Genomic DNA, 15,059 nt, shown 5'->3' with positions numbered 1-15,059 from the left:
GCAGCAATTTAAGACATTAAATGGAATACAGGAATATAAATATATTTTTGAGTGATAAGCCTTTCCCAAAACACAAAACAGTGGTGTCACAACTAAACATACGAACAAATTTAAAAAAAATCTCGTCCTGAATATGCATGAAATATTTGCCACTGGACGTTAAGCAACCAACAATCAATCAATAAAAAATCCGCGGCAAAGTCTAACCCATCAGGCGTATATTAAAAACAAATGCAAACATCGGTACATAATAACTATTTAAAGACTCAAAGTTTATCAAAAGTTTACTAACAGCAATTCAAATCTCAATTTTAACTTATAAATTTTGTGTTTTAACTTATATTGGTATTTTGACCTTAAATGATTTTGGCAGTTTTATTCGGAACATTTTTAGCATTCCAAATTTTTCGTTTATGGGTATCTGATGAAGTCTATTCTATAAACACGTATTTTTGGACACTGACATCCTATCTTATTTAAAAACAACATTGCTCAACTACAAGGAAAACCTACTTTTTAACAAAGATAAAAGAGTATTTAACTTTTTAACTCTGTGTTACCCTGACTTTTATTTTCTGTATAGTAATTTCTATCTTTGTTTTTGTCTTTTAGTCTTTTCGTCATTAATTTTTTTCCCCACGGCATTATATATTTTCTTTTTGCTCATGAGATTTAAAGGTCCTCTTGGTATCGTCTAACTCTATTTTTTACAAGAAGTACAAAGAAGATAAATAAAACCTAGATTAAAAAAAAACAACAACAGGCAAACAAAAAGAAAAATGATGAATAAAAGCACACATAACATCACATCTCACATTAATTTAACAGTAGACATGAACATTGATATGTTTATCAGATTAAGAAATATACGATTCTTGTATAGCTCCATTACCAAAGACATAAGAATCAAGTAGAATGTTTATCTAACACTAAAATAGCTGTTGACAACTAAGTGCAAAAACATGAATATAATAACAACAGCAGGAGGTTTTATTCAAAACATTTCTGAAATTAACCTTTTCGGTATCTGTTATAACTTTGAATTTTTCGAAAAACCAAGGATTTTCTTATCCTAGGCATAGATTACCTTAGCCGTATTTGGAACAACTTTTTGAAATTTTGGGTCCTCAATGCTCTTCAATTTTGTACTTGTTTGGCTTTATAAATATTTTGATATGAGCGTCACTGATGAGTTTTATGTAGACGAAACGCGCGTCTGACGTACTAAATTATAATCCTGGTACCTTTGATAACTATTATAGGTTAAGAAGATCAATTCTCTAGCTCCCGATCGAAAGCCATATTATGGAAAAAGTAAAATCACAAAAATACTGAACTCAGAGGAAAATCAATTCGGAAAGTCCATAATCACATGGCAAAATCAAATAGCAAAACGCAACAAAAACGAATGGACAAGAACTGTCATATTCCTGACTTGGTACAGGCATTTTCAAATGTAGAAAATGGTGGATTGATGGAATTACATCAATTAGAGGCAACAGTTTTTTTACCGATCCTAGCGCTCAATCGAAAGTCATATTATGGAATTACATCAATTAGAGGCAACAGTGTTTTACCGATCCTAGCGCTCAATCGAAAGCCATATTATGGAATTACATCAGTTAGAGGCAACAGTGTTTTACCGATCCTAGCGCTCAATCGAAAGCCATATTATGGAATTACATCAGTTAGAGGCAACAGTATTTTACCGATCCTAGCGCTCAATGGAAAGCCATATTATGGAATTACATCAGTTAGAGGCAACAGTATTTTACCGATCCTAGCGCTCAATGGAAAGCCATATTATGGAATTACATCAATTAGAGGAAACAGTATTTTTCCGATGTTCATATCTCATTAGTCCAATAAGACGATACACATCAATGTTAAAACAAAAACTGGGGTGGTCACATGAAGGAGCACGGGTGAGTCGACAGGAGGGGCATCTCCAAATGATAGCATCGATTAGACCAGGTCAATTCTTTGAAAAAATAGTTGTTAATATTAATAGTATCCAAAATTTCGTACTATTCTATGTTTTGTATCAACTTTTCAACTGATATGTAACAAAACATTCACAATGAATTCACTATGATTGTAAATAAAAAGATTAGGCTGTTTATTTTTAAATGTACTAACTATTAAATATAATAACTATGAAATCAATGTTACGCTTAATCTGAACAACGCCTACAAATATTAATAGAAAATGCTCCAAACTGTTAACTATGTGGTGTTTTAATTTTATGCAGTGTATACGATTGGTATATGAGAAATGAAGGTAAAATTGTTCTTATTTTTTCAGAAGATACATCGTATAATATACATTGTACGTACTTTATTATATTAAGTATAATATATATATTATAATATATATATATATATATATATATATATATATATATATATATATATATATATATATCGCTCAGGCAATTTAAATAATCAGAACCCAACTGAACATTGACGAACAAATCCGAACCTACTGTAGTGTCGATATCTATACACTATGAGTAGATAAAAGGCAACAATAGATTATCGATGTTCAAAACCAATTGTGAATACTAGTATACAAATATATGTGATTACTATAGTATACAAATATAGGTTAAAACAGGAAGGAATCACGTGATCTAGAACTTTAAAACTTTTTTTTATTTCAGTTTTTCTTCTTCTTAACCCTTCATAATTGGTGGTTCTGTGCTGAAGCAGTTTTTGTTCCACAAGTTGCACACGTCGTGTTTGTTTGAGAATCTTGGAAATGAGTGTATTGTCTTACATGTATAATTACTGAGGTTTTATTCATTTTTATTTGATATCAACCTCTTCTCAGTTTTCGCTCCCTTTACATTTGATGATATTTCCTCAGTTCAAACATTGTATCAATTGAGATTAAAAACCCTAAGATAGGACAAAGTGCAAGGTAGTAAAGAGAAATAGGAGCTTGACAACACACACATTTCTAATCGTGAGTTAGACGTATCATAGATATATTATAAATGAAAACCGCTCAATAAATTGCATGCGTCCAAAGCGCATTTTGGGATTTACCCACACCAGGAACACTCGATGTATGAAAACCGAAACAGCTGAAGGAATTCAAGATAAAAAAGGACATTCATTTTTTTATATAAATAAGGCCATTAGTTTTCTCGTTTGAATTGTTTTACATTGTCTTATCGGGGCCTTTTATAGCTGACTATGCGGTATGGGCTTTGCTCATTGTTGAAGGCCGTACGATGACCTATAGTTGTTAATGTCTGTGTCATTTTGGTCGCTTGTGGACAGTTGTCTCATTGGCAATCATACTACATCTTCTTTTTTATATTAATTAATAGCCAAATACATCAATTAGTTTGAACGTAAAAGCTAAGAATTTGACATTACATATTTTTTTTTTAATAAATAATCCATTGGTCTTAATTTTAATCGAAACTATTGTTTCCACCTCATCTAAAAGCAAGGAAACGCAATCCACAATTTCCAGAATAATTGACTGTTCTGTAACAATAAAACTGCAATTATAAACACGACTTTTCAATGAAATAGTGCGAAAAAGAGTTGACCCTGTGAAACAGCCACTGTTGGATGAGAGGCTAATATCTAATTATTGCTCATTTGAATTTACCTCAAATATTTAAAATGAAAATTTTGAAAGTTATGAAATAATTATTCATAATTATTTTTAATTTCAAAGTCGTCAAAACATAGTATACACTTTGATGATAGGGTGCGATGAAAGTCACGAACATCAACAGTTATTAAAGTTTCAAATCTGACAATAATATCATTGTATGATGTCAACTTCAGAAAATATAAGGTACGTACTAACTGAGACTGATGCACAAAACTGGGATTAATCCTTATAACATTGTATATTAGATTATATCACATTAAAATACCACATTCGTTCTTAATATATAGATATGTAAGATAAAATTATGATTTGATGTGACGGCATGGTAATTACATTATCATCTTTTACGACGGACAAAACATAGCTGATCTGAAAGATATATACGAAACATAGCTGATCTGAAAGATATATACGTACAATCCTACTTGCAATTATACAGCATGTACTGTATAACAGCGCTAGCACGAGGAACGGCTATACTCGACTAACGATAGCTATATTTCAAGATAGCCTTGTTGATTAAGCGTTACAGAGCGTTGGACTCATTTATAGGTGAATACCACCAAAACCAAGGGTTCTAATCCCACGAGGGAAGAACAAAAAATTTCGAACTCAAATTTACCGATCTTACATTGTTGAGACGATTTTTTTCATACAAATACATATTTAATACTAAAACGTTGTGAAATCGTTTGCAACAAATATTAAAAGGCAAAAAAATCCCTTACAATATTATCTACTGATCTTGAAAGCGTTTTTATTGATTACGACAGCAGTTTTTTCATGTTTTGTTATTAAATAGTTATATATACTGATCTAAAGTACAAAATATTTGACCGATACCTGATCACTGTAAGGAACAAAAATCATCATAGTGTGAATCAAATCGTCCATCAAGTTATTTCACCACTATAATCATAGAGTTTAATTTGTGAAATAGAATATGCCTAATTACCCATCAAATGTTTTAACGCTACATTTCATTTCTGTGAGATGTAAACAACAGAGAAATATATTACACAAACAAGGGGTATCCTATTTTATATACAATACAGATTTGTCAGTAAGGTCATCAAATGATGATCGGGTTGAAGTTGTACAATCTCCTTCAAGCTAAATTGTTGGCTACCAGATACGGTTAAACTAATTTAATTATAACTTATCATATTTCGTAATGACCATTTAGGCCGAACAAATGTAATATTCTGGGATAAATGTTATGAAGCAACATTTTCTATATAAATGATTAGACATTTCCTATTATATTCGTTATTTCTTAATCATGATATTTCCCAAAGAAGTAAACTTAGGTAAGCTCAATGATATAGAATTATAATTTAAGTATTTGTTTTCCAGATCTAGAATTGTTGATTGATTGTTTGTTGTTTAACGCAAAGGACATTATGAATGAAGTGCCAAAGCTTTATGCTTAGGAAGCAAAAAAAAAAAAAAAAAAAAAAAACACTGTACGTAAAATAGATTTCAACAATGCAGTGTTTCCAGTCGCGTCAAAAAGGTAAGCATGAATATACAGGAGAGGCAAAAGATAATTAAGGACTTTCAAACTCATAGATCGAAAATAAACTGATAACGCCATGGATAAAAAAGAAACAGACAAACAGACTCATAATAGTAAATGTTCACAAGACACAATATAGAAAACTAAAGACTAAGCAACACGAACCCCATCAAAAACTTGAGTGAACTCATGTGATCCGGAAGGTTAAGCCGATCCTGCTGTATTGTGGCACCCGTCGTCTGGCTAATGTTATTTCATAACCGGTGAATACCATAATTCGGTAGGTCACATTCGTGCGAACGGGTTTGTAGTTACGACATTAGGAACATATACAACCGTGTCCGAATAACACCAGTGAGATGTATACAATGTAGAACTCTGTAAAGACAGTTACGAAAACAATTATGAATTTGAAGGACTATAATGTAAGACAAAAAAACAAACAAGCATGTTACAATTTTAAAAAGCAAAACAAATCATTACTGGACACACATAACCATGATTTTAGTCAGCAAGACAATCATCTTATCATTACAAATAATTTCTTATTACAAATACCGTGTGGGGGAGGGGAATAGTCAAAACATTCCTAAAACAGCGGTCTTAAACTAGCGGCTGGATGATAGTACCTGTTCCACAAGCTGCAGCTGTCGTATTTGTTTGATAAAACTTTGAAATGAGTGTATTGGCTTACAGGAATAAATATAAAGGTATTATTTTTAATAATTTAAATTCAACCTCTTCTCATCATACGGTTTTGCTCCCGTTAAGAGTTTTTTTATCAATTTTTTCTTTCTTATTCGAGTAATAAGATTCAATATCAGTAAACTACAGTTTCCTGAATTTATATGGATAAGATAGTTATATAATGCTACCAGGCGAACTCAACATACAATTTATCAAAATTGTCTCAGAACCCTAATTATGTTTTCTCTCAGTTTTTGGTATATGTTTTGGACAACTCTTTCATCAGTTTCCAACTTTAGTTTAGTTTTAACAATATTTTATTCAAATACATTGAATTGGATTGGGCAACAGGCATAGCCTGTAAGCCCTCTCCACAAAACAAGGTACAATATATTACATTCAAACAAAGCAACACATACACAAACATAATGACAAAACAAAATTAATTTTTCAAAAATACCTCTTAGCTGACTGGAATGATGTTTCAAATAGTTAACTCAGATCAAAAGTATGACTATTTTAAAAATGCTTCAAACGTTAACTCAGAAAAATAAGAAAAAATAAATTATGTAAAAACTTTTAATATTCTAGGTAATAAACTCCAACATTGATTTAGAGGTCTCACATTAAAGTTTCCAACTTTAAAGATTAAACCACCATAAATAAACTCATCAAAGATAGCAGGATTGAAATTTTGAATTTGCTCCAGACGCGCATGTCGTCTACAAAAGACTCATCAGTGACGCTCGAATAAAAAAAATGTCAAAACAGCCAAATAAAGTACAAAGTTGAAGAGAATTGAGGACAAAAAAATTCCTAAAAGTTTTGCCAAATACAGCATGCAATTTTTCAGATTAGGTATATTGCTACATATAAGGGAGACCCCTTGAAAATTTGTTTAAACTATCTTTTTTTAAATGTAGCCTTACCATAATTTGTAAGTGAATTGTTTATATTATCATTCCTATCTAAGTGACGTCTAATTCAAGTATATGTAAAACGCCTTAAGGTTGTACACTATCCACAAAAATCATAAGGTTTTTCTCAGATAGCATTTCATACGTCGTATTGTATTTATATATTGGTTACAATAATTAGTGAATTAGTACTAAAAGGGAAATATTTCATCCTTCTCTTTCGTGTGATGTATTTCAATCGTTAAATGAACAAAATTACCGCTAATATGTTTGAAAGACTATTCGAATGATCATTTATATCAAACATGGAATTTGTTTTTATTTTCAAAATAGGTAAGATAACTTCTTTGAACTTCGATAATATTGAACAAAAAAAAAGTTTTGCATGTCTTCCATTTTTGATGTCACACTCATAGAAAAATAAATAAAGATGTAAAATAAAAGAAAATATTTTAAAAAAATCACGGAAGTCATTTATATATCATTTTTCCTTGGAACAACAAGTATATGATTCTTTTATTCATAATATTATGTTACAACTGCATAATATATATTAAAACACAATTATATCTTATGTCTATATCAACCGAATGAATACATTATTTTATTTGTTTTATCTTATTTTATATAATTTTGTCATTACTGTTGAAATAATTTTGAATTCATCAATGTGTGAGGATGGTTAAAGAGAAAATTAAATAAGTTTCAACGTTTCCTTTTCTGCATGGCGAAAGTTTGATGAGTCTTATGTAGACGAAACGCGCGTCTGGCGTACTAAATTATAATACTGGTACCTTTGATAACTATTTGCCTGTATTAAGACAATAGCTGTAAGAACTTCTAACTTCTAGACTATTGCTTAATAAATGCACGATACTCAACAAAAAACTTACATAATCTATATTATGTGTAAACATTAAATATTCCCTTTGCTGAATATTAAGTATTACAAAAATAAAATAAAAGCCTTCCTATTGATTTTTCAACTATGCATTGTTATTAATGGCGGACGTTTAAGGACATTCTTTACTTATTACAGAGTTCGTACCAACATGAACAATAGCAAAGGGTGCCACATGTCCGGGGCATATGAGACTACAATCGGTTTTACCGTGCTTGTGTTGCTTAGTCTTTAGTTTCCCATGTTTTGTTTTGTATACTGTTGTCTATTGGTCGTTTATTTGTCTTTTTGCTTAGGCATTGTCATTTTTTCTAGTTTGAATATCGATATCTTCTGCCTATATTTTACACGTCTTGCAATGTTCGAAACGTTTAAAACTAAATGACTGAAAGAGGTAAAATAAACTATACCACAAATGGCAATTATTCAATTTCTACGACCTTATCACCCAATTAAAGAAAAATCGCAGTTTCGTGTTCCTACCTCGAAGAAAAATAAAGTTTGTTATTTATTTTTATACTGTCCATATTGAAATTACTACTTCAGGTCCCTTTCTAAAAACGAATGTTTAAATACAAAATTACAGACTTGACCTGACCATGATAATAATAAAGTTCATACTAAACCTATTTTTATTATCAATATATTTATGTTTGATTTTGTCACGTTTTTATGGACATGCATATAATATATATGAAAAACACTGATGATATAAATGCAATAAATTGTATTCCTATGCATTTTCATTTTCGACAACGTTTTGTCAGTTGAATAGTTTTGAAATATTTTATGCAATAAATATATATATATATATTCTATCATATTCTATCATCAGAAACATACAATGCAGTATATTGGCAGCTAGAAGAACTTGTGATCTCATTGAAATTTTTAAATAATTTAAATATCTATCATTCATAACCTAAAGTATGTTCTGTAAAGAAGTATCAATCATACCAACTTCTGGTATAAACTCTTTTTTGTGCCTGCCCTTTGCATAATGTTTTTTTTTTAATATCTAGGAGTCAATTTTCAGAAACTCTTTATTTCAAAAAGATATGCTTTTAAACCTTTGAGATAATATAACAAAGTATATATATAAAAAAAGAAAATAATTAAAAGAAATAGGTCTGTATTTGAAAAAAAAGTTTTAAAAATAAGAGAGAACACTAGGCTTTTTTCAATAAATTATATGGTCATTAAATTAAGTACATTTTGTGTATCTAACTCTTTTATTATATTTCCATGCTATCACTAACTATGCTACCATGTATTGTTCGCTTCATTCACTCTCTACAGGACTTGTAATTACGACACCCTGATCTTGGCATATAAATAAAGCTAGTAGAGCTTAACATTAGACACTGCGCAAAACACCATCCCAAAACTCAATACCTGTGTAGGCTCATATTTAATGAACTCTAGATAATTTGTACCTATCTTAATAATATATATTTAATCATTCACTGATTCAATTTCCGCTTTTTAAATATATTTTAATGCTGTTAAGATTGTTCATTTGTATGATTTCATCAAGATTGTCTGATTTCATACAAAAGAAAATTGTCCTTCGTGGAAATAATTGACAATTTTGGTTTGATATCAATTTTATTTTTCCTTTCGGTTGTAAAATTGTAGATAATTTGTTTCACAATGTTCGCTTATCATGTCAAATATTGTTGGACGGGAAGATAATATCTGCAATGAATTGAAGTAGGACAAAAGTTGCTGTCAATTCGGTGGCGAAACAATAGAGATCACCCGGCTTAAGTTACACGATGGCACTCTCCCCTCCCATGTCAACACCAAACAGTTGATTAAACTCCAACAAAAGCTTTACCGCTAAAATAAATATTAAAAGGAAAACCATATATTTGATTAAGAAAATAAATTTTGAAAGAAAACTATTTTATTTTATTGTACTGCTTTTTTTGTTTAAATAAAGTCGTTCTCGAATATAAATTTTATATTCTTTAATTCAAAGGAGTGGAAATTAAACATGAAAGAAAAAATATCAATGTTTTCAAGCATTGAAAAAGTAAAGTTTGATAAGACTTAATTCCTGGTGTTTAAATACGTTCTATTGACAGTTATTGGCTTTGTGAAGAAGTTGTTCATTTACATTTATCAAAGAGTAGTTGAATCTGGAATATTTCTTACATTTCAGCGACTATTTGAACGTTTGTAGAACAACTTTGGAATAAATAAACAGATGTGTCTATGGCTCATCCTTAGGAATTCTAACGTTACAGTAATCGTTTACAAGCGAACCGTTGCAGCCTTTCGCCAGTGTATTGCTATTTCGCCCACAGCCATGTCAACAACTATAACTTTTTTATATTGGATGACACTTCTTAAGGCACGGTGACAATAGTATCGCATCCGGCTACCCTCCATTGTAAACAATGCGTCACAGAAGTACCTTATTCGCAAGTAAGTTTTACGTTATATATGCTTTTAAAAATTATTGCCATTTTATTTTCGATAACTGAATTAAATTTTGTGCTTTTTAAATTCGAACAATATGTTCTTAAAATCATATTTGTTAAAACTTAAAACCATGACTGTTTTATTTCAGCTTCAGCAATAAAATTTTCTTTTATTCATTTAAAGTTAGTTTGCTTTGTAATACCTTATACAAACCGTAAAAGGTTTATCGAGTCCAATTCTTAACTAGTATAACAATTTTTGAAAATCAAAAAAGTATCGTTGTTTATTGAAACAAGTATTATTTAAAATGTTTTTGACATAAGTGTTATTATGGGATTTTCACTGCAAATTATAGGAAACCAAGAACTTATTTATTTGATAGATAAGAAAACTCATTGCAGTCAAATATTTTGTTAAAAAAACTAAACAATTTCCCATAATTGTCATAATGGCGTGTAAACATCAATACAACAAAAAGGCGTATACCCACTGATCAGTCATTTGTTTTTCACTTTTATGTATGTTTCTTTTCATGAAAGGTACAACTTTAACCTTGGTGAACCTTTATATCTGGTTTTATTGTTAAACTATTATAATTATTTAACACATCATCGACAAAATACGGAACTGTAAGGTACATAAATATTATCATATTAGCACTTAATGTCCACTTTAAATATCAAGTTCTACAAATAAATTTAAGACAATAATGGGTTTTTCCAGTTATTTTTTGTTTATATTGATTAAAAAGAGACGTAAACAATTATAGACAGTTTCATTTCCATGCATCTTAAACAAACAATTTACATACGAAGCAAGAGTTTCCAGATTACCACCAACCATCTCTATGTGTATAATACGTGCGCTTGCACTTATGATGGTAGTAAAATGTAGAAATAGTTTAAAAGCATTTTTTAATAGATTAGAAAACAAAAAACAAAAATTCAAATTCTGAAACAATTTTTTAAAATGCAATGTTGAAAGCAACTCAGATACGTTAGTTATAATTGGCTCTGATAGCAAACAAAAATTCAATCACGCCAAATCCAGATTATCATTTAGTTTTTTGCATGTTTGGGTTTTAATTTTTATTGATTGATTGTAGTTTGCTTACGTCGAATGCACATAGCTCACAATCCAGGTACGTTCTGGGAAGGGGATCGACCTGGAACAAATGAAGATTTTTTGACTGCCATTGGCAAATGGAAAAAGGGTTAAATCACCCCACCATAGAGTGTTAGGAAGTCATCCCTTTCCCGAAACGAGACATTGAATTCAAGTTTTATATTCCGATCGGACGACAGTCTTTTACAATGGTTTCGGAATTCGGAATTTAACTGATACGAATGTTTTCATTCGTACTGTTTCATTATAGTTATCTTTAAGAAAATCCTAAGATATTTCCTCAAGATTTTATCATTATAAGCGCTCCGATCATCTTTAAATTTCGTAATACTGGCGTGCGATGGTAACAAGACTAAGATAGTTTCCAATCCGAAGATATAAACGACTGGATAACATCAAGTTTAACCCAATAGAATTACTTAAAGAATTCAAAATATTAAACATTGCGAAAGTAGAGAAAACAGGCTATTATTTCAACTTGGAATTATCTTTAATTATGGAATTTGTATAATTTCTTGTGCTTGCAATTTTTAATAAATTCGATGTTTATTCTATATTTGAATGTTCTGTGCGGCGGACAACACGACTTATTACAAAAAAATACATTTTACGGAAAGTGTTACGCACTGCGCAAAACATTATAACACAGAATAAACCTGGAATTTATAAAAAAAAAAAAAAAAAATTCAAGCAAAAGAAATTATGCAAATTCCATAATTAAAAATAATTCCACGTTGAAATAATAGCCTGTTAGAAGTACAATGATTTTATGACTATATCATGCAAATATATTTCGGTAGTATCAAAATATAAATAATGATAAAGTTGTCCATGAGTGTAGGCCATCCGTTATAAGTATGATTTCAATTTTGTAACCCGAGTTCTTGTTTTTCACTTGTTCCGTTGATTGATAGCGTTTGATATGTAAGTGTGTATGTACTTCCCCTTTTTGAATTTGCATTAGAATTCGGCATTTTGTTATACTTTTTTACTGTATCAAATTTGTTTTTAAATTCACTTGTTTGTTGAGATTATTGTTTTAAAATGGAATAAGATATCTAACTCGCTTATTTTCCCGAAAGGATTAAGTTTTCAATTTTATTTGAAATGGTTTAAAATCTATCTGGAATACGGTTCCAGTTAATCATAAGCCAGGTACTTTTGACGATGATATATACCATTTAGTCAATTACACTTCTAATTACTGTTTCTCCTCCACAGTATCATTAAGACCAGTGATTAATTTTCTGTCATTGTATGTAAATTTCCAATATTCAGAGTGTTAAATTCTTACGAAATAAGATGGATTCCGCTCCTTCATCCTTAATATAGAGGGCATTATATTAGATTTGGACCAACTATTTGTAACTTTGTTTTTAATGCTCTTCAACTTGGTAGTTCAAACTGGTCTAATTCGAGTCGGTAAAACTGCTAGTAAATATCAGTTCTGTAAGCAATACTCCGGGGTTGAAAAAAGATGTTATATTTCCGGTAATTTTCTGTAACATTTTTGTTGATATAAAGAAAAAATCGTTGGAAATATTGAGTTGTATTTACCTCTAGAAATAAATGTTGTAAGCTAGATTTTGCAGAACTTCGGCATTTTTGTTTCGTATCTGATGAGTCTAATATAAATGAAACACTCGTCCGGCGTTTCTATTTATTTTTGATGAATTTTCAAAGATTGAAAACTGTTTCATCTTTTTTGTTTTTTATTTTCCTCAAATTTCGAATTTGATTTCGCACCAAAACTAAGTCTATTGTAAACAAAACGCGCGTCTGACGTGTTTATTGACACGAATATCAATTATATGGTCATTTTTATAAACCTGTTACAAAACTGTGAATTTTTCAAAATACTAAGGCTTTTTTTATCCCAGGAATAGATTACCATAGCCGTATTTTTTGGCACAACTTTTTGGAATTTTGGGTCGTCAATGCTCTTCAATTTTGTACTTTTGGCTTTATAACTATTTTGATCTGAGCGTCATGAGTCTTATGTAGACGAAACGTGCGTCTGGCGTAAAAAATTATAATCCTGGTACCTTTGATAACTATTATGATAAGCCTGATATCTTTGACGAGTTTTCACGATCAATTGATCGATATCACTATTGATGGATATTTTTTAAACGAGAAAATCACCACTCAAGTAGTCCAAATCTTTTGATGAGCCTAAGGTAGACGAAATGTGCGTTTAATACCTTCTGGACTACCAATTAGTTGCAACAAAAAAACTTATTCTCTACTATAAAGCCTTAGTAAACTTTACATTTCAAATAACACATCGTCAAAAAATTGTTCGGTATCAATTATATTAAGATATTAATTGTAGATGGAATAGTAGTTTACCGATGTTCTTTTCAGAATCTGTATACATACACAGTTAGAAGTATAAATGTACATGAAAAGACGTCTGAACAATATAACAATCGAAAGAGTTTTTTTTTGTTCCTTCGGTTTTTCTGTTTTTTGTTTTGTTTAACCCATGTTCAATTAAATGACATTTATATGATTAAATTCGTCCGAAGCGATTTTCTGGATATACCTACGACAAGAACGCTCTTAACCAAATAACAATTGATTTTATCAAAAGTATTAGCTGGATCAACCTTCAACTTGAACCATGTATATTATTTGTATAGGTTTCAATTGTTGAAGACTCGGCACCGCGAAATCTACCAAAATATTTGGAAGGTTCTTAGGTGCTCCGGTAAATTGGAGATTCGCTACTACAACGAAAACATATTTGGTGAAACGTCTCAATTGCTGGTAACATAAACAAGGAATTAAAAGAGGATATCGTATCTAACTTCAAGTTTATAGTAATTTGAGGTTATGAATATGATCCCTTAAAATAACAAATAGACAGATTAGTTTTTAAAATAATTATGAAATTTAAAAATAAAGCTATATGCAATGTAAGGATTGGGTTGCTTTATATTTTGGATCTTTCCTTTCCTGACATTTGAATATCTTAAATCATAGGAATGTTATGTTTGTGGTTCGCCCCGGCGTTACAAAAGCAAATAGTACAGAAAGTGTCGAGAAATTTCAAAAGACAATTAATCGACAATCTTTAATCTCAAAGTAAAGTATAAAAAAACCCAGAAATAATGAGAAATCCATACGAATTGTGTCTAAGTGCTTTGACATGATAACATTCTCCATCTACATTATGACCAGGAATATTAACAATTATTAAACCTAAATAGAAGATACACAGATGATCCATGACATGTTTTTATTCTGTTCACTTCAGTGTTTCTGTTGTTCGTTTGTTCATATAGTTGATGTCTTTCCGTTTATTTTAGTTTGTAATCCGGATTTGTTTTCTCGCAATGGATTTATGACCTTTGATCACCGGTGTACTACTGTTGCCTTTATTCATACATATAATTTGAGTTCTCAAAACACAATAAAACGATGAAAATATAATAAGATGTAGTTTGCATTGAATTGCTTTCGGGTGAAATATAATCAATTCATACTTTTGTTTATAATTTTAAAATTTCATTGGTAAACAATAACAATGTCTAGACGAAGAAACCAGCATTCGGTAGTTACAGTAGTGCACGTGTCATAAGATAATATACTGATAATTATCTTTACTTCTTTCTCAATTTTATTGTTGGTATTAAGTTTAATATGTTAATATACATAAAAAGGTATAGTCTTTAAATTTTGTTTTGAAGGAAAACTGATAACTTGTTTCAGTGAAATGAATATACAAAAAAAAAAGAGATAAAAAAAGAGCAAACATTATTGTCCGAAAAAGCTTTTCCTTAAATGGAAGACTACTCTAGTTCTATCAAAGTAAAATATTAAAAACGATTACCTCCC

General features: G+C 30.2%; 1 protein-coding gene across 2 annotated transcripts in view; it reads left to right on the top strand.

Annotated features, from left to right (window-relative positions):
- The first annotated feature begins 6,954 nt into the window (after positions 1–6,954).
- LOC143082757 (signal peptide, CUB and EGF-like domain-containing protein 3) overlaps positions 6,955–15,059 on the top strand; it is a 55,030-nt gene continuing 46,925 nt past the window's right edge. Inside the window, exons 1-2 of one of the 2 annotated variants that reach the window (XM_076258599.1) lie at positions 6,955–7,093; positions 9,829–10,094. In XM_076258599.1, the coding sequence (XP_076114714.1) occupies positions 10,067–10,094 (28 nt within the window). In that variant the 5' untranslated portion in view covers positions 6,955–7,093; positions 9,829–10,066. Of the gene's footprint in view, positions 7,094–9,647; positions 10,095–15,059 lie in introns of those variants that run through there. The other variant, XM_076258597.1, reaches the window with a different exon arrangement.

This window comes from Mytilus galloprovincialis, chromosome 7 (genome assembly GCF_965363235.1).
Source record: "Mytilus galloprovincialis chromosome 7, xbMytGall1.hap1.1, whole genome shotgun sequence".
In the NCBI taxonomy this organism is placed as follows: Eukaryota; Metazoa; Mollusca; class Bivalvia; order Mytilida; family Mytilidae; genus Mytilus; species Mytilus galloprovincialis.
The sequence above is the reverse complement of the archived record's forward strand: the minus strand, read 5'-3'. Positions and strand labels throughout refer to the sequence as shown.